General features: G+C 39.0%; 2 protein-coding genes across 4 annotated transcripts; both read left to right on the forward strand.

Moving 5' to 3' along the window:
• Positions 1–310: 310 nt before the first annotated feature.
• LOC122092841 (65-kDa microtubule-associated protein 1-like) lies at positions 311–6,356 on the forward strand. 3 transcript variants are annotated; one of them, XM_042663135.1, is made up of 11 exons: positions 311–489; positions 1,044–1,150; positions 1,472–1,618; positions 1,741–1,944; positions 2,094–2,351; positions 2,484–2,699; positions 3,648–3,803; positions 3,907–4,218; positions 5,167–5,254; positions 5,454–5,602; positions 5,860–6,356. In XM_042663135.1, the coding sequence occupies exons 3-11, from the start codon at positions 1,514–1,516 to the stop codon at positions 6,169–6,171; spliced, it is 1,800 nt and encodes a 599-aa protein (XP_042519069.1). In that variant the 5' UTR covers positions 311–489; positions 1,044–1,150; positions 1,472–1,513; the 3' UTR covers positions 6,172–6,356. The 3 variants fall into 3 exon arrangements, with proteins under 3 accessions (XP_042519069.1, XP_042519068.1, XP_042519070.1); XM_042663134.1 differs by lacking the exon at positions 1,044–1,150 and having other exon boundaries at positions 312–489; XM_042663136.1 differs by lacking the exon at positions 1,044–1,150 and having other exon boundaries at positions 312–489; positions 1,472–1,572.
• An 819-nt stretch (positions 6,357–7,175) lies between these two features.
• Positions 7,176–17,221, forward strand: LOC122092842 (protein HOMOLOG OF MAMMALIAN LYST-INTERACTING PROTEIN 5-like). Its single transcript, XM_042663138.1, has 6 exons — positions 7,176–7,587; positions 7,720–7,820; positions 12,249–12,358; positions 14,395–14,470; positions 14,718–14,858; positions 16,226–17,221. The coding sequence occupies exons 1-6, from the start codon at positions 7,494–7,496 to the stop codon at positions 17,015–17,017; spliced, it is 1,314 nt and encodes a 437-aa protein (XP_042519072.1). The 5' UTR covers positions 7,176–7,493; the 3' UTR covers positions 17,018–17,221.
• Positions 17,222–18,384: the final 1,163 nt, after the last annotated feature.

Below are 18,384 nucleotides of genomic sequence, written 5' to 3' on the forward strand. Positions count from 1 at the left end.
CAGCCCGATAAGAGGTTGTTACGATAATACCCTATCCGATACGGTTCTAGATCCAACATCCAAGTCATGACTCATGAGTCAATGAATCATGACTCACGACTCAGTCATGAGTTGATTTCGATTTAATTAAAGTAAACCTTTTTTATTTTTGGAAAAAAAATAAAAAAGTTATTTCAGGGGCAAATTAGTAAACACGTAATTAGAAAAATATAGTGGGGGAGCGCGAAAAATCAAAGACTTTCAGGACAGTCGAATAAGAAAAATAATTTTGATGAGGTATTTAAGGGTCCCACCAACTCTGTATCTTTCCTCTGCTCCAAAGGCTCAAGTACCTCTCTTACTCTGTGAGCTTCTCTGTCGTTTGTCCTTTGAATCGTTTCCAGTCTCTACCACCATTTCTGGTCTCTCCAGTCTCCACACGCACATTGGGACGAAATCGCTTCGATCTGAAATCTGAATCCTCAAATCCAAGCTTCAAGAACAATCTTGGTAAGTCTCCGTTTATGCATTTGTCGGATCCTTCAGCTTCTGTTGTGTGGTTTTTGGGAATTGTTACTCTTCCTTATCACGTGAACTAGTACTGAATGCTATGTATTGTTCTCCGGGAATGAAATGTCGTTGATTCGCGAGTGGTAAAGATCTGATTTTTACACGATTTCTTGTGTTGTTGATTTTGATGGATATAGTAGGGTTTTGATGGGCTGGATTGACAGGTTGGTTTGGTGAAGGTTTATGCAATGCTTTAATGCGTGAATATTACTGATATCATTTCAACTTTGCGTGGTGAAACGGTTCTAGGAGTCAGGAGTTGAACTTGTTGAGTGCTTTCGGAGCCCGTGATCTTGCTTTTTCTGCGATTCTGATGTTCTTAGATCTTGATTTGAGAACACGTTTTTTTCTTTTCTTTTCTGGGTGTGCTATGAATAGTTAAAGTAAGTAAGATAATGATATACCTTTTAATAACTTACGATTTCTTCAACTGATATTTTTGTTTTCGTGTTAGAAATGAGATAGTGGTTTGATTTTATTTCTTCATACTTCAGTGTTTGAGACGTCTGGATTCTATTGAGATGATGCAAGGAATTCACTTGATGGATGGATCTGCTACAGTGATTTTGGAAATTCCATATTTTCTTCCTCTCCAGTCTAAGTAATGTTATATACTTTCCTTTTAAAGTGTTGACTTCTTTCACAATGCTTTATGAGTAGATAAAGTAGAAGATAATCATAAACACATAGATCCTCAAAATGGGGCAGGCAATAATTACTTCAATTTGCGTGATTTCATGATCATTTTGAGTGACCAACCATGTCGATTTTCAAATTTGAGACAATGAGGTTTGTTTATACTTCATTTATCTGCTGAAGGGCGACATTTCTCTGGAAACATAAAAGTATGCAGAGCTGTTGCTTGTACTGTTTATTCTGAGTGTTCTTTGGGAGTATCTCATCAGTTTTACATCCATTGCAGGTGAGGTTGTAATTTCTAGAAAGCTTGTAATGGCAGTCACGGATGCTCAGAATCCAGTTATTGGAGAAACAACTTGTGGTTCTCTGCTGCATCAGTTGCAGGCAATCCATTTTAAACCTTCGAACCCTTCAATTTTTCTTCCAAATGGTTATTCTCTTCATTTTACATGTAGATTTTTTTATTTTTTTTGGGGGGGTGGGTGGGTTGGGGCTGTTCAATGCTTTTAGAAACAGAGGAAATGATTAATAAATACTGGGTTTGCAATGCAGCAAATATGGGATGAGGTTGGTGAGAGCGACGAGGAACGTGATAAGATGCTACTTCAGCTAGAGCAGGAATGCTTAGATGTTTACAAGAGGAAAGTTGACCAGGCTGCAAAATCAAGGGCACATCTTCTCCATGCTTTGGCTGATGCCAAATCTGAACTCTCAAGGCTTCTCTCAGCTTTGGGAGAGAAAAATTTTGTTGGAGTAGTGAGTACAAGCCAGTTTATGCAGAATGGTTTTCTTTACAATTCTCATAGTTATGATGTGGAACAAGCTGAAAGATATACTATAATGGATTGCCCGAGTCTATTGGGAACTTGGGTTAATTGATGACTCTGCCTATTGTTATTTTACAGCCTGAGAAGACAATGGGAACAATTAAGGAACAACTTGCTGCGATTGATCCAGTATTGGAACAACTATGGAGGCAGAAAGAGGAGAGAATAAAGGAATTTTCTGATGTACAATCACAGATACAGAAGATATGTGCAGAGATTGCTGGAAATTTGAAACTTAATGAGCAGGGAGGGACTCCTACAGTTGATGAAGCTGACCTGTCTTTGAAGAAGTTAGATGAATTTCATGTTCAACTTCAAGAACTTCAGAAAGAAAAGGTAGTTGTTTTTCCTCCCAGTGATTCATTAGTTCGAAGTGATTAGTACATGGTTTCTGGAATGAACTTAATTATTCTGACTTCCTTGCAATCATGGTGTTAAAGATGACCTGTTGCCTTTTTTCTTTTGCAGAGTGAGAGGCTACACAAGGTTCTTGATTTTGTAAGCACTGTGCATGATCTTTGTGCCGTCTTAGGGATGGATTTTTTTAGTACCATTACTGAAGTTCACCCAAGCTTAAATGACTCTGTTGGTGTGCAATCCAAGAGCATTAGTAATGACACTCTATCCAGGCTGGCTAAGACTGTACTAGCCCTAAAAGAAGATAAGAAACAGAGGCTGCAAAAGGTAATTCTTTTGTTATTTCAACTCTAGTTTCTTTTGCTTGCTGAACCTTACTAATCAAGATTGGATTCTTCTGAGTATCCCTGAAGACATGGGTACTGGCATGCCTACAATAGTTAAGTGCTAAAGGCTTTAGCTAGTAGTTCTTGTAAGTGCTGGTGGAAAACCATACATGTCTAGGCTGTGGACTAGCAGCTTAAAAGCACCACTCATGATATATAAAGTTTTACCTACATGCGTATGTAAATTGATGAAAGTATTTTAGTTATACTCCAGTTGTTTTGACGTAAAATGTGCTGAAGAAGAAGAAGAAAAAAACAACGTAAAATATCTAATTGAGAGTTTTGTTTCACAGGAAGTAGAATAAAGATACATAATTTTTATTTTGGAGCCCACTATTTTGGCCCAATAATTGGTAAAATAAATATTTCCTTTCTTTTACTTCACAGGTCATTTTACGTCGAAGAAAGTGGAACCATGAGGAAAATAGTACTCATAACCTTAAGGAAAAAAATGTAAAATATCTAATTGAGAGTTTGTTTCATTTATACAGGATTTTAACTGCTTTTTGACATCTCCACTGTGTGTGTGAGATTCAGTACTGTTGAAGTTTGTATAATTCATGTCCAGGAGGCTTGGATACAGTAGTAACGTAACAATTTAGCATATGGATGTGTGAGTAATATGGGGTCATGTAATGTGCAAATAATATGGCCAAAATTTAGAAGTACAGATCTTTCTGTATCTTTAACATTATTTTACATGCATTTTATATGTGGATTTACTATTGTTGCACCCTGAAATTGTTGAGACCTACTACTTTTACTTGTTCTATCTTTCATATGAGGAATGTATGCCTAGATCTTTGACAGACCTTGTTACCTGAAGAGGAATTTCTTTGCATGATTGCGTCTAATGATTTCTGTACTAACTATATCTACTACTTTTCAGCTTCAAGAGCTAGCAGTACAACTAATTGATCTATGGAACCTAATGGATACTCCAGCTGATGAGCGGAGTTTATTTGATCATGTTACATGTAACATCTCGTCTTCGGTGGATGAGGTCACTGTCCCTGGGGCCCTTGCTCTTGACCTGATTGAGCAGGTTAGAAAAGTCAACTACTTTTCATAGCTGCTGAGTTCTAACCTGGGGTGGATCAAGCCAATGTAACCTCTTTTTTCTCTTTCATGTCTTTTCCTCTATGAAGGCTGAAGTGGAAGTTGAAAGGCTTGATCAGCTAAAGGCCAGTAGGATGAAGGAGATAGCTCTCAAAAAACAAGCTGAGCTTGAAGAGATATATGCCAGAGTCCACATAGAAATAGATTCAGAGGCAGCACGAGAAAAGATCATGTTCCTGATTGATTCTGGGAATATAGAGCCCTCGGAATTATTGGCTGACATGGATAATCAGATTGTAAAAGCAAAAGAAGAGGCCCTCAGCAGAAAAGACATATTGGACAAAGTCGAAAAATGGATGTCAGCTTGTGAAGAAGAGAGTTGGCTTGAAGACTATAATCGGGTAATTATACTTTTTTTTTCTTTCTCCAATATTCATCTTATGCTTTCTGTATATGCCATGTAGGGGCTAGGAGCTGTGCCAAAATAGCATGTCTGGAGCACTATTTTGGTGCAGATGTTCTAGGCCTGTGGGTTTAAAAGTTTGGCGAGGGTTGTCCAGCTCACTTGAGTGATTTCATTCTGGTGGGACTTGTTGAAGTTTTTTTCAAATATTTTTCTACTGTCAGCTGAATTGAACAAATGGGCCAACCCTTTTTGGTATTTTAATCATTGTTTGCTGCCTAACCCTGGAACCAACTCATGATGTAATATGCACCAAGTGTGTTTGTGGTTGTGGCAGCAATGCCTTTTGATCAACCTAGAAATCTCTTTGGCTGGAAATCTTTCTTGTTGGGCTTTGTTAATATCCAAAAGATTAACATTCACTCTTGACCATGCGTGAATTAACTTTTGATAGTTTTGAGTGATACAAAGATATTGGATGGTGGAATTATCTGATGAAGAGGGTGGGCCTCGGCACGACGGAATTATCTGATGAGATCAACGTCTGGCCTGTAATAGTTCCTCTGAATCTTGGCATTCGTTCATGTGGGCCTGCCAACGGTTTTGGACTAATCTGATGAGAAGTCCTATCTAACATGGCTATCTGGTGTCTAGACCTGTAATATAGCTTTGATGGGTCGGATCTATCCATACAACTTTGATACAATCCATTCGTGGGTTACCATGCCCAGATTTTTATGCGCAGTCAGTCGTGCTAATTAAGCTATAAAAAAAAAAAATTGAGTTGGTCTGTAATGGAGAAGTGGATGTAATGTATAAAGCAAACCAAGTTCCCACTCTTTCCCAAACTTCAGTGTGTGCTTCAACAAAAATAAAGTTTTTGAAATGTGTACTTTTTTCATTTGTATTGAACTTTTAATTCCCTAATGTGGGCCTGCTGTAACAGGATGAGAACAGGTATAACTCAAGCAGAGGGGCACACTTAAATCTCAAACGTGCCGAAAAAGCTCGCATTCTGGTCAATAAAATTCCAGGTATCTTCAGAGTTTAGACCCGTAGCCCCATGGTGACCAACCCAAAAATCACATTTGTCTTTTCATTAATGCATCGTGTCTCAAGTCTTTTAAGGGTTTGGCAATCGGTTCGAGATGGGTTTGAAGGGTGAACGGACATCATTAAGTTTTTGACTGTACTCATCATATTTTTATTAAGCTTTCCTTCTTGTCCTTTCAGGTCTGGTTGAATCCTTGGTGGCCAAGACTCGGGCATGGGAGGAGGATCGTGGTATGTCATTTACTTATGACGGTGTACCTCTCCTTGCCATGCTGGATGAATATGCCATGCTTAGGCAAGACAGGGAAGAAGAGAAGCGTAGAATGAGGGTAAGTTGGCTTGAATTCTCTGTGATCTTTCTTTTGCTATTAGTGTTATGAATTTGATAATTAGGGATATATCTCAGCTGTTGTTCATGGTCCTTGAACATGAATGGACAGGCCTTAGCTGCTCAATGAGCAGTGGGTTGTGTCCCACAGTGGATCCCTGTGTAGGGTGGCTGAGTAGGCCTGTTTATTTGTAAGGCCATATGGCAAGCATTCAGCTGATGGTTAATATGGTCAGTTATGGTGGACCTTATGTACAGGGCCAGAAAAAGTTCCATGAGCAACTGAACACAGAACAGGAAGCCATGTTTGGTTCAAGGCCGAGCCCCAGCCCTGGTAGACCATCACTTGGTTCAAAGAAGGTGGTCGGTCCACGCACCAATGGAGGTGCAAATGGTACTCCTAGCCGACGATTATCAATGAGTGCGCATCAAAACGGAGTCAAGTCCACAACCAAAGATGGGAAGAGAGATACTCACCGGCCTGTGGCTCCTTTAAACTATGTTGCGATATCAAAGGAGGATGCGGCCTCACATGTGTCGGGCACAGACACTATTCCGGCTTCACCATGATAGAGTTAAGCTTAGATGAGGCTTTTGTAGGTCAATTATCTGTGTGATAGTACTGAGTGTAGTTTTTTCTTGTTTTTTAGTTGTCCACTTAGGGGATGTGTCCTTAAATCGTGATCATCAGACTGGTCAAGCTGTATGATGTGATAATGGCAGGCACTAGATATGCGTTTTTCCTTGTTCTTTCATGAGCCCTAGTTCTTCCTCGTCCCTGTCTATAATGTAATCTTCGGTCACGCCCGATACAGAAATCCTGAATATGTTTGGAATTGTCTTTAGGTTGGCTGATGCGGCCTTTTGGGTCTCCTTTTTATATTAGGGGGTTGGCCATTAATTAGTCGAGGATGATTCAAAGCTGTAGAGTTCAGTATTTCTCAATCGGTTATGAGGTCAGAGCCGGCCAGGATTTGGCACGGATTGGATGGTTGTGTCACCGTCATCTGACTAAATTGACCCCTTGAGAGAGAGAGAGAGAGAGATATGATATTAATTGCTAGCTATGGTAACCAGCGGTTGGAAGGACCTGAACATGGACGCAAATAGGTAGAGTCGTAGAGAGAACCATTGATTAATACTGTAATGCACATGCAAGATGCTGCCAGAAAAGAACAGAAATGCCCCTACTCTCCAGTGATTGTGAGACCCACAAATCAGAGAGTTGTTCATGGATCGGGCTTGTATGTAGAGCCCGCTACAGAGGAGTGCAGATCCAAGGGCTGAGAGCCCTCAGACGCTGTGCTACACTTTGTGTCATGCAACCGAGGATCCTGGTCATTTGATGAGTCATTGACATTCTCCATGTTAAACATAACTACGAGTGATGAGATTGATTTTTTTGATTCGAGGGCTGATCCACAAATCACATAATAATAGGAAGGGGAAGTGTTTTGTGTTGGATATGCAAGGGTCAGTGGAAGCGTACAAAGAAGCATCTATAGAATACTCGTTTTCCCTTTTAAGGAGTGGATTTATCATTTTGCTCCTCATGCATCTCACTCTCTCACAAAACATTTTCCCTAGAAAATCCACTTGTATGGCCAATGTGGATTTTCGTTGTAAGCCACTTGGCAAGGGTTTATAGTCTTGTGTGGCCACCTCAGGGCTCAGTGACTGCGTGGCGCTTCAGTAGTTTTGTAAATTGCGTAAATCTCGTAAAGTCGCGACTCGCAATCTTGGATTGGAGTTCTTTTTCGACTGGAGCCGTATGCTTCGCTCCACCAGGTACAAGCATATAGCAGAATAGCACGTTTTCGAGTTCGTGCGTCTGTCTGTCTTTGTCCGTCTCTGTACTTGTGTGTGAGTGAGAGCAGAAGAACAAGAGATCGATGGGGAGCGAAAACGAGCCCGCGAAGCTCCTCCTTCCATACCTTCAGAGGGCGGACGAGTTGCAGAAACATGAGCCCCTCGTTGCTTATTACTGTAAATATTCCCTCTTTTCCTTTTCGATATACCCTAGACTTCTTCATCCTGCTTTCCTTATGTTTTGTTTGATTTTTATGCCTTCCCTTTTATTCATCTTCGTAACGTCTGTCCTAATTTTCTTTATCTTAGGTCGATTGTACGCGATGGAACGAGGATTGAAGATCCCTCAGAAGGAGCGCACTAAAACTACTAATGCTCTTCTTGTTTCGCTAATGAATCAGCTGGAAAAGGTATGGCTTTTCCAGTTTTCCCTGGAGATTGATCAATGTTAGGATGTATTTTTTAGGGTAGACTTTGAACGTTATCACACTAATGTTGTCTCCCACTGCAAATTTTCCGGCTATAATTTATACTATAATGCCTTACTTCTGTTTGGTTGATTTCACTCTATGGTCAGGGTGAGCTGTTCACTTTTTGAATTTTCTCATTGGGGGACTCGGTCTCTAAGATAGTGATTAAGAATTGATACTCCCTCCGTCCCACAAAGATATTTGTTTTGAATTTTTTCACTGTCCCAAAATGTATGTCTATTTTAAAAACCAAGTTATGAGGTTTTGCTGAATTCCTCATAGTGCCCCTATTTAATCATGCGTACGTTTTATTGAATACATAAGCCAAACTAATAAGGGGAATGTTAAAAACAGGGTTTGAATTAATGGGTGATTATGCATTAAGCAACAGCTTCCTTAAATATGTTTTCCCTACCTCAAACAAGACAATATTTTTGGGACGGGGAGTATTTTTCATCATGTTATGATTGAATTTCAGAAGAAAACCAAAGGCTAAGAAGTACAAAGTTTATGAAATTGGGAAGCAGATCTGAGACTACCCTGTGGTTCCATTGGAATTACTCTTTCCACATAGCGGGGAACATTCTTTTTGTGGTCTATCTTAGAGTTGTTTTTAACTATATTCATGCAGTGTCTCAATTTCGAAATGCATATTTCCTATTTGAGGAAAGAATTGAAGCATCCAAGGTAAGACCTTGGGGAGATTAGTCTTGCCAAAGGAACTCCAATTTTAATGTATTTCCATGAAGCAAATAGGTTTCATGCTGTTGTAAAGAGAAGAAGATGCCTGAGGCAGGTGGGCTCACTTTGTGACTCAAAAAGTTTCAGCCGATAACACAAAAACAATAGGTATACGTTTTTGCACTGAGCATAAAATTCCAGAAACAAGTTAATTATATTTTATTTAGATGGATTGCAAAAAGAAAAGATCGAAAGGACATAGAAGAGACCTATACTAGTAGTTGACATCCAAAGCAGACAAAGTTTGCGATTGTAGTCCATGCCTTAGATGTGCTTTTTAATCAACCTTGGGAGTCAATCTTTGTAATGAAGTGGAGGCCATCAAATTTTTTATGTGTGAGTCGTGACTGATGCAAGAGCAGTTCTTTGGACCAGGCTGAGCCTGTTTGAGAACTCCAATTGAGAACCGGGTCTAATTGGGTTTTGTGGTTTAGTAGGAAATTAGGAATTTAATTTATTTAGTAGGATAATATCTTTTATTCTATTCTGTTTATTTTAGAAAGTTGGATACGTAGGAAGAGTTTTTACAAGTTTTAAGTTGTTTTTGGTTAGGAAACTTTGTATAGTTGTTTCCTTATTGGAGCCTTTTTTTTTCTTTTATTATTATTTATATGCTTGTAAACAAAGCATTGGACAGATTTGAAAAGAATGAATTGAGTTGTCTGTTTGAGGCCTATGTGGTGAACTCCCCCTCTTCTCTCCCCTTTTCCTGTGATACCTTCTTCTCCGTGGTTCTTCTTCTTTCTTTTTTTATTTACTTTCTTCCCCTGTTCTGTTCAACGATACTGGCAGTCATGAAATTTGGGATTGAACTCATTGGGTTTCTGTCAGCTGGGTCTGAAAATTTGAGGGTTATATCATCTCCCTAGGGCGATCTAAAACATAGGTTCCCATCCCCCAGTTTCTTCTAACCAGTGAGTGATAAACCTGCAGCCAGATTCAGATCTGAGTTCTTCTGCCTGACCAAGTTGCAGAAATAAAAAACTATTCCTTGACATTGGGTCATGGAATTGATCATATTCAAGGGGTTCGTGGTTGTGGATCTACACTTGAAATCCCAGGTCAAACTTAGGTCCATTTGTGAGAGTTGTCTAAGTCGATTCGAGGCAGGTTCTGTTTGTCTTATTTGAATATCATGAGATAGAAGATGAAGTGGTGATGGGGTATTAAATGACCCCATCTTTATTCCTTTTCCATTTCCTTTTATTCTCTTTTGGCCATATTTTATGAACCCTTCCATGTTTGTCCCTACTTAATAAATAGTAATCCCTTTTTGTCTCCTCTTCTTTCACATACCAAGTACCCCTCTCGTACTTTAGTTACAATTCTGCCACCAGCCCCTTTGCTACCTTTGATATATTTATGGTTTTGCCATTATCTTCCTACTATTGGCTATTTGGTATTTGGGTGGGCCCATAGCGAACCCAACAAGGTTTTTACAGTAGATCTTTTATTTCCTTTTGTAAGTCTGCTTCTTCCACCCCATCTTCTTTTGGTTGTTCTTTTAGGTTTATGGTGGCTATGGCATAAATGGAGGTGGGTATCTTTGATGAACTATATTTTTATATTGTGGTAGGAATGGAACGGAGAGGCCCAGTTTTCCTATTGCTGGGATTGCTGCCTCTGCATTGGATTACTTGGCTACCGAAAACCTATTTTGGTCCCTCGGTTTTCTGGCATCTAATCGAGCCTCAATTATGTCCAGTAAGAGAGGTAGGGAGGGTTCGAGTGTGGATGAGCGGGAAGAGGCAAGGGGTTGAATCATCGGCTTAATAGGCAGTTGGAAGGGAAGTAATGGGGTAGGGATTTGAATACCAAGGATCGGATGCATGGTCTGTCAATCTTCCTTATTTGGAAATGGAGGATATGCATTTGATTTCAACCTTTATGCCTATGTTTATGGTAGTTTTAGCTTGTTTTCACATTTCGGAGGGTGCAGTGTTTAGAATGCACTAAAGAGCATCCCAGTGCACAAGGCTCCTGCTACTGCAGGGTCTGGAAGGGGCAAATGTATGCTGCCTTGACTGAAATTGGTGGAATGGACTCTAATCTATGTTTATAAGCGGACTGCAGTTTCTAATGAACTCCATGTGTGTATCTTCTTATTTCAATTACACTTGTGGTTATGATGCAGTTACTGACTTCAATAGGGGTTTATAGGAAGTTGTACTTGTTTGGGGTCATTTTTGTCACTTGTTAATTATTTTTATTGTTATTTTTTTTTTTTCCGTTAACACTTTTGGGTTGAGTTGGGAGTTGTTACTCATTCAGTTTCTTAAAATACATGTATAGTCCATCGAATTAGAGTTTTTGAATGACGTTTTGAGATGTTATGCTCCCGTGTTTTGCTGCTGTGCCACTGATTCTTCTCCTTTTTCTCAGTTTAAAATCTACTCCTTTTCAGTTGTGATTCTTCTGTACCCCTGTTCCTTTATTTTCTTCTTCTTTGCTTCTTTTTTTTCTATTCCTATTTCTCCTTCCGGTACTTCTTAGCTTTCATTGTTAACTTTTATTGCATATATTTTTGGTTCATCTCTGTTGGGCATTAGTACAAAGTTCAGAAGAAAGCCTTGCTGAACCATCATCCCTATTTGGATGGCCCTGGGGTTTTGGGCATTGATCACCATCTTAGAGCAACCCAAGCCTTAGGTGCTTATCCCCAATATTTTTCGCTGCTGTGAGATACTGCACCACAGCCAATACCAAAACTGCATTCACTGCCTGGGTCAGTTTCAGAGATTTTCTATTATTATTGAGGTTGATTATTTGTCTAATATCGGTTCCATTCAAGAGGTTCAGGAGCCGAGGTTCTAATCCTAAATCATTACATGAAGTGAAGTCCTTGGTGAGAGAGGTTGTTCCTTATTGCTGGTTGTGTTCTGTTGTAAGGTTGGAGACAACCAGACTTCTAGAAACTCCATTAAAGGACAGATTTTACGTGACTTATGTAAAGCCCTTCTTTTTTCTTAACTTTGTTTCTATTTATCCCCATCCTTTCTTGAACTTCCAGATTGGCCCTTCCCCTTCCCCTTCCCCTTCCCCTTCCCCTTCCCCTTCCCTTACATTCAGTCCTAAGTTCTTTGCATTCCAAAACGGTCCTAAACTGTTCTCCAAATTTATGAGATTGCCACTACTCCTTTAACTTTGGGTTAAGTTTATATGTGGGCCCAAAACGAGCAAAAAATGAGGGTGTTGGAACCCTGAATCGCATCAGGTTGATTGTCTAAACCTATTTGGTGTTAAAGTACCAGAAATTTCTAACTATTTTATGTGGTATTTCAGACAAGTCTGCACTTACTACTTTAACTTTTTTATGATTTTCATGATTGGAAATTTAGTTTTGCTGATTAAACTATGTGAGGCCTTAATACCAGGAATCTTTCTTACTTTTTCTTTTCTGAAAATTCTCAGGCCTTCTGCTTTTTTTCCTTCTCATACTTTTTTTTTTTTTTTTTTTCTTTCTCTCTCTCTCTCTTTTTTTTTTTTTTTTTTTTTTTAATATTAGATTCATATTCCCTAATTTATTGTCCCATATTATCTCTGATCTTTAGATATTTCCTTATCTGTTCAAATTCAGTATCTTATTTACTGAAAAAAAATATCCTCCTGTATTGGTTCTTCTCACAGGATAAGAAGTCATTGCAGTTGGGCCCCGAAGACAATTTGTATGTAGAGGGATTTGCATCGAATGTTTTTGCAAAGGCAGATAAGCAAGACCGAGCTGGACGAGCTGACCTGTATGAAAATATCATTTGTCTTAATATGACAAATTTATTTAATGTTTCCTTCTTATAAGTGTTTTAAAACCCAGCTTGTTCATCGACCTTAAGATAGGACTGAGTCCCAGATCTAAGAAGTTGACTGTTTATCTCATGACCATGGTTCTAAAACTCGGATCGGATCAGTCAGTATCGGCCTTGACCTATCCGAATCCACAAGTATGGTCCAAGGGTAAAATTGTATAAAAACTACTTATTTTTTTTAAAAACAGGGGTATATCTGTCCGATCCAGGCTGATCCGGATTGGTATTGGAATGGTATCGGCCTTGACTGATTCCACGACCGTTCCCAAGTTTTAGAACCTTGTCCAAGACAAATGGGTCAATAAAATCTTTTTGTTTTGAATGACTTCATGACATCATATTTTTCTTTTGTATGCTCACATAAATTATAGAGTTTTTTTTTTTTTTTTTTTTGGTAAGTGAATAAGAAATTCATTACTCACAGGAAGAAGAAAAAGGGGGGGGGGATATACAGCCCGAAGGGAGAAGAAAATAAAGTAAAAAAACCATCAAATGATGCTACATCCCAAAGGGCCAGGGGAGGGAGGAATCAAAATTGTGGGGTAAAGGCCCCAAGAGGAGACAATAAGATTGTTTCTAGGGGAGCTAGCAATGGGGAGGGGTGAGATGAGGGAGAGTTTTGGAGGAGACCTCGAAGTGGGTGGCATTCCAAAAATCTTGTCGAAAGACCGAGAATTGGAGGTCCATCTACGGAGGTTGTGCTCCATCCAAATGTGGTTAATGGTGGCCCCAAAGGCGAATTTCCCTGCAGTGTCACAAATGGTCTTACCAGCATAGGTCATGTCAATCTAATATTGTAAATTATAAAGTTAATCAGTCAAATGGTTGATATGACATGGTTAAGCGGTTCAATATCCAAGCCAAATGGGTCAATGAAATCTTTTTGTTTTGAATTGACTTTTCCTTCTTTTTTGGGGGTGGGGGGTGGAGGTGAGGTGAATTTGATCCTGCTGGAATAGCATAAGGTCCGGGTGGCAGAGAATTTTTGACCTAGTTAGGTATCACTGGGTTTTAAAGCAGTCTTAATAAACTGACAGTGTGGCCTGTTACTTGTGTGACACAATTGAGTCCTGTTGGTTGGAGTGCGTCTCGCCAGTTTGATGCCCTTAACAACATCACTATCTGATTTGTTGTATACATTCTGTCAATCATGGCCATGCTAATGTATATGGATGACATGGCCATTCTTGAGTTAATGCATTGGATTGTGATCTAGATCCAAGTTGATGAAGGTGAGTCCGAAGGCAGTTGTGTGTCAGTTTAGCTATTGTCTTAAATAGAGTTGAATGGAAAAAATTGGATTTGCATTTCTGACCCCAAATAGTGGGAATAAGGCCTAGGGAATTGAGTGTAATCTGTGACTAATATCAGTCCAAAGATCTGATATCTTTAGATTTGATGGATCTCAGATTGTTTTAGCCTAAATCTTATCCAATCAGACCTGCTTAAAACTAGCTGATTCTTCCCATTCTTTATGTAGCCCATTATGTTGTTTCGAAAAAGAAAGCTGTTCTGGGGATATTCCATAATTGGAAAATCAGCTACATGTGGTGAGAAGTCCTACAATGCCTCTTTTTTTTTTTATCTCCCATACGTTTTTTTATTATATGAGTTAGTATTGAATCTCTTTTGTTGCCTCCTGAGTTCCAGATTCCTACATTGTGTATATTATATACTGCATTTTGGTAAATCTAGTTACCTCTCAAAGCTTTAACCCAGCTTAGGTTGAAAGACAATTGCTAATGATAAATAAGAAGTACAGAGAATGGATGTCTATCATCTGATTCATCTAATTTTTGTTATGGCACATATTATAAGTGGGAATAAAAAAACTTGTATGGTTGATCATGCCCTTCAGTATGTCTGTTATGTGATCATTAAGCCTTTTGAAAGACTAAAACCTTATATTCTTCCTTTATTACCAGTGTATTGTTGTTGGTTTTTTAATTATATATGTTGCCTTGTTACAGGAGTACTGCAAAAACTTTCTATGCCGCAAGCATCTTCTTTGAGATTCTTAACCAGTTTGGTGAAATCCAGCCTGATGTGAGCTGAAAATAATGTTATTATTTCCATGTTATATGTTTTCTTTTCCTAGCTTTTATTACTTAGATAGGATGATGGTGTGATTGTAAAGATTTTACTTTTCCTGTTATTCCTCTATATAATTTGAAGAATCATACCAAGTTGACTTTATTGTGTAGCCGACCCTATGTAGTTGGGATAAGGCTTGGTTGAGTTAACTCACTGAGTTGTATTTTTTCACATTAGACCTGTGTTGTATTCTTGACAGATTGAACAGAAACAGAAGTATGCTGCCTGGAAAGCAGCAGACATAAGGAGAGCTTTGAAAGAAGGACGGAAGCCTGAACCAGGACCACCTGGTGATGATAAAGATCTATCAATCCCATCAAGTACACCTACCGCTGCATATGTAAGCTTCTAAACTTAACAGCAGATTTATCTCAATTCAGTCATATATATATATATATATATATACAATTATATATTTGTATGTATGTATGTATATTAATGAGTCAAGACTCAAGAAAGATTTTACTAGTGAAAAGAAGTGTAGCTAGCTAAGATAACATGGGGCTAGTTATAAGTGTGAAATCTTGTTTAAAACTAATTGGGAAAGAAGTAGGTGGTGGAAGAGTAGAGGTCGCAGTTTAGTTTTCCCAATGCTGATTATCATTGTTATTTAAGATAAATGTTCCCCCCCCCAACCCCCCACCCCCACCCCACTTTTTTCTCCTTTTCTTTTAAGTAGAAAAAGGCTAAAGGCACATCAGACAGTTCCCAAGATGGAAAAAAGGGGGGGGGGGATTTAGATGGTTAGGTTCTTAATTAACACTTTGTTTGCTTCTTCCTCGAAAAATTTAACATTGAAGAAAACTAGAGAATTTCTATTTTTGTGGTGTCAGTGCTTATAGATATCTTACGATCTTTATATTACCTTCTAGTTTTATGGAAGCCTCTGGTTTTCCACAAGTAATACCCCCTCATATTTGAAATTTTGCTTTCATGCTCTTATTCTGCAAATCTGAACTTACATGTTCACTTGAATGTTGGATATCATAATTTTGTACTTTTTGAAAAGAAAAAGAAAAGGATGATAATTTGGGAGCATGGAACTTGGAACTTGGAACTTGGAACCAGAAGTAGAAAAATGCCATTTGGAATAGAATTCTGGAATCTGGGTACACGAAGGTCATTGTAAACTTATTGAAGATTTTCAGCTTGTATAATGTCAACTTTTATTTTCACAATGACTTGCTGAACAAATTAGCCCTCTGGTAGATTTTTAATATTTTGGTTCAGTATTGAATTCTAAGGGGTGTCTACTTGTGGCATTTCGGTGTTTTGAGAGGGAGGATGTGATAAACCCTTGATCTTTTAGTCTTGTAAGGAATAAATCTGGACAAATTACTGAAATCTCGGTTTGAAAGCTAGGATTTTCTCAGCCAATACCGGGATGAGTCTGGTAATGTCAGGCATGTTTAGTGCAGCATGCAGGTGTGAATCTTTAAACTCAAGTGATTTAGCTGGTACCTCATTTTGGGTTAGACATTAGGCATCATGCAATAGTGTATGCATGCCACTGCACTTGGAGAATGTGAATGATCCCAGATAACTTGATATTTGCTCCTTGTTGGAAGTTCTCGTGATTGGAATTAGTAGCATATCTTAGAAGTCACTCTTTAATCTTTGTCTTTGGAAAGCTGCTTCTTAACCTAATGGTCATTATGTGCAGACACTGGAAACATTTTCTAATTTTCAAGTATTCTTCCTATGCAGGATCTTGGACCAAGTGAAACCAATTCAATAAACCAACCAGGACCAGGAGCTGATGCTTCACCTCAGTTCCATGATAATGTCAAGCACCCAACTTCTACAAACATTGTGACATCACCTCCTTCATACCCAAATGCTGATTACCCTTACAACGATTTCCATCCACCCCCCCTTAGCAGACAAGAAAGTTCTGCTTACACTCAGGCATACCATCAACCCTACCCACATGAATCTCAACAATCATTGCCAAGCAATTATCCTTCACATGAAACATCCTCTCAGCCCTACTCGCATGAAACATCTTCTCACCCCTATTCGCATGAAACATCCTCTCAGCCTTACTCACATGAAACATCCTCTCAGCCCTACTCGTATCCCAATTTCCAGTCTTATCCTAGTTTCACTGAGAGCAGCCTTCCAAGTGATCCCAATTTCCAGTCTTATCCTAGTTTCACTGAAAGCAGCCTTCCAAGTGCTCCATCACACTATCCCTCTTACCACCAAGGTTCTGATACTTCCTACTCTCATCAGGCAGTTCCACCAGTTTCAGGCTACCAATCGGCAGCTCAGTACACTCCTAGTAGCGGGAATGAGAGCAAACATGCAGAACCTGCCCCAACTGCCCAGACTTTCCATTACGACAGCAACTACCAGCCTCCACCTGAGAAGGTTGCTGAGGCACACAAGGCTGCAAGGTTTGCCGTGGGGGCTTTGGCATTTGATGATGTGCCAGTTGCAGTGGAGTTTCTCCGAAAGTCTCTTGAATTGTTGACAAATCCATCTGCAAATCAGTAGTTCTATTGTCTATCCCTAAACTTGCAGAAATGGGGTCTGTCACTGATGTGTGCGGTTTTGTATTGTATGTGTGATTACTAGAAAAATGCTGAGTTCTATCATCTTAATACTCCAACATACATGTCATTTGTAAATTGTAACAGTAATGTTTTGAGCATTGCGGCAAGCTTGGTATAAATGCTGAGGCATGCAGTTGGATAGGTATGATTTCAACCTTTTTTTATGATAAGGGTTGTGGTTATCTACAGTTATGTTCCGAATGTATGTGATGCAGATGGAAATCATCTCCAGTAAGAGGTTGACATGAAGCTCATCTTCAACATGGGTTCCACACACCACATCAAGTTATTGCTCGTAATCCTGTAGTCACATCAAACTGAGATCAGGCATTGGTACTTTGGTAGGCTTGATTTTGAGCCTGTTTAAAATTTCTAGTCCTCTACACAATTAATGGTGGGTGGTGGATTGGTGGTTTTGCTGCAGATGTTGATCCGAAACTGAGATCTCTCTACCCCGATGTGTGGGTGGTACTGCAGCATATCGGCTGGAGAAGAGAAATAAATCAAACATCATATCTATGAACAAATTTTTTTTTTTTTTTTAAACATTTCATTGAAACCACTGAAGTACTGAAATATCCCATTTTGGTGCTTACTGAAATGAAACTTAGGTTATTATTGTCATACAAACATATCACTACATGGTTGGAGTTTGGATTGAAACCTACCAAGCTACAAAATTGAACCCCAATTAAAATGCCACTTGGTATATAGATGTGCCTCTCATGATGGTGGATGACCCACCAAGGGCAATTGCCTTTTTAAAAACAAGTGGGACTAAACTAATGGGAGTGGGGAGGGGTGGGGGATGAGAAGTAAATGGTCAAGCCTGGCTTAACATGAACCGGCGACTATCACGCGTTATGGATTATAGACATCGACGAAAAACAGGGTTCTTGAAGAACAAGATCCTTGGTGTCTCCATAGACAAAAGGAGAGAAAATTAAAAAAAAAAAGTGAGCCACCATGATTGACTACTGGCAAGTAGCAACCAACACTTAAAAAGGCTCTTCACCAAAAAAAAAAAAAAGGGTACAAAGGGAACCTTGAATTTTTGGGTGGAAGTTACAAAGAATAATCAAGCAACCAACCATCTTTTGACCTGCAAATGGATCTTTCTGATCTCATTCGTACACTTTTGGCCATGTAACTTTCTTAAGACTAAGTTTGATGTGTCAATGTGATTGGACTCTTGGATCATCATTGTTTATATTTTATTTTTTTATTGATGAAATAAAAACTCTCTCCATACCAATGGCTATGGTGAGGGTAGGGGATTCCTCATTCACATAGGTGAAAGGAAACTTG

The sequence above is a fragment of the Macadamia integrifolia genome, chromosome 11, assembly GCF_013358625.1.
Source record: "Macadamia integrifolia cultivar HAES 741 chromosome 11, SCU_Mint_v3, whole genome shotgun sequence".
Classification (NCBI taxonomy): Eukaryota; Viridiplantae; Streptophyta; class Magnoliopsida; order Proteales; family Proteaceae; genus Macadamia; species Macadamia integrifolia.

Excerpts from the sequence above, each read along its gene's own strand:
- LOC122092841 (XM_042663135.1), top strand. The coding sequence starts at position 1,514 with ATGCTCAGAATCCAGTTATTGGAGAAACAACTTGTGGTTCTCTGCTGC. Across the intron at positions 1,945-2,093 it reads AGAAAAATTTTGTTGGAGTA|CCTGAGAAGACAATGGGAAC; the intron begins GTGAGTACAAGC and ends GTTATTTTACAG. Across the intron at positions 4,219-5,166 it reads GGCTTGAAGACTATAATCGG|GATGAGAACAGGTATAACTC; the intron begins GTAATTATACTT and ends CTGCTGTAACAG.
- LOC122092842 (XM_042663138.1), top strand. The coding sequence starts at position 7,494 with ATGGGGAGCGAAAACGAGCCCGCGAAGCTCCTCCTTCCATACCTTCAG. Across the intron at positions 7,588-7,719 it reads GCCCCTCGTTGCTTATTACT|GTCGATTGTACGCGATGGAA; the intron begins GTAAATATTCCC and ends TCTTTATCTTAG. Across the intron at positions 14,471-14,717 it reads TTGGTGAAATCCAGCCTGAT|ATTGAACAGAAACAGAAGTA; the intron begins GTGAGCTGAAAA and ends TATTCTTGACAG.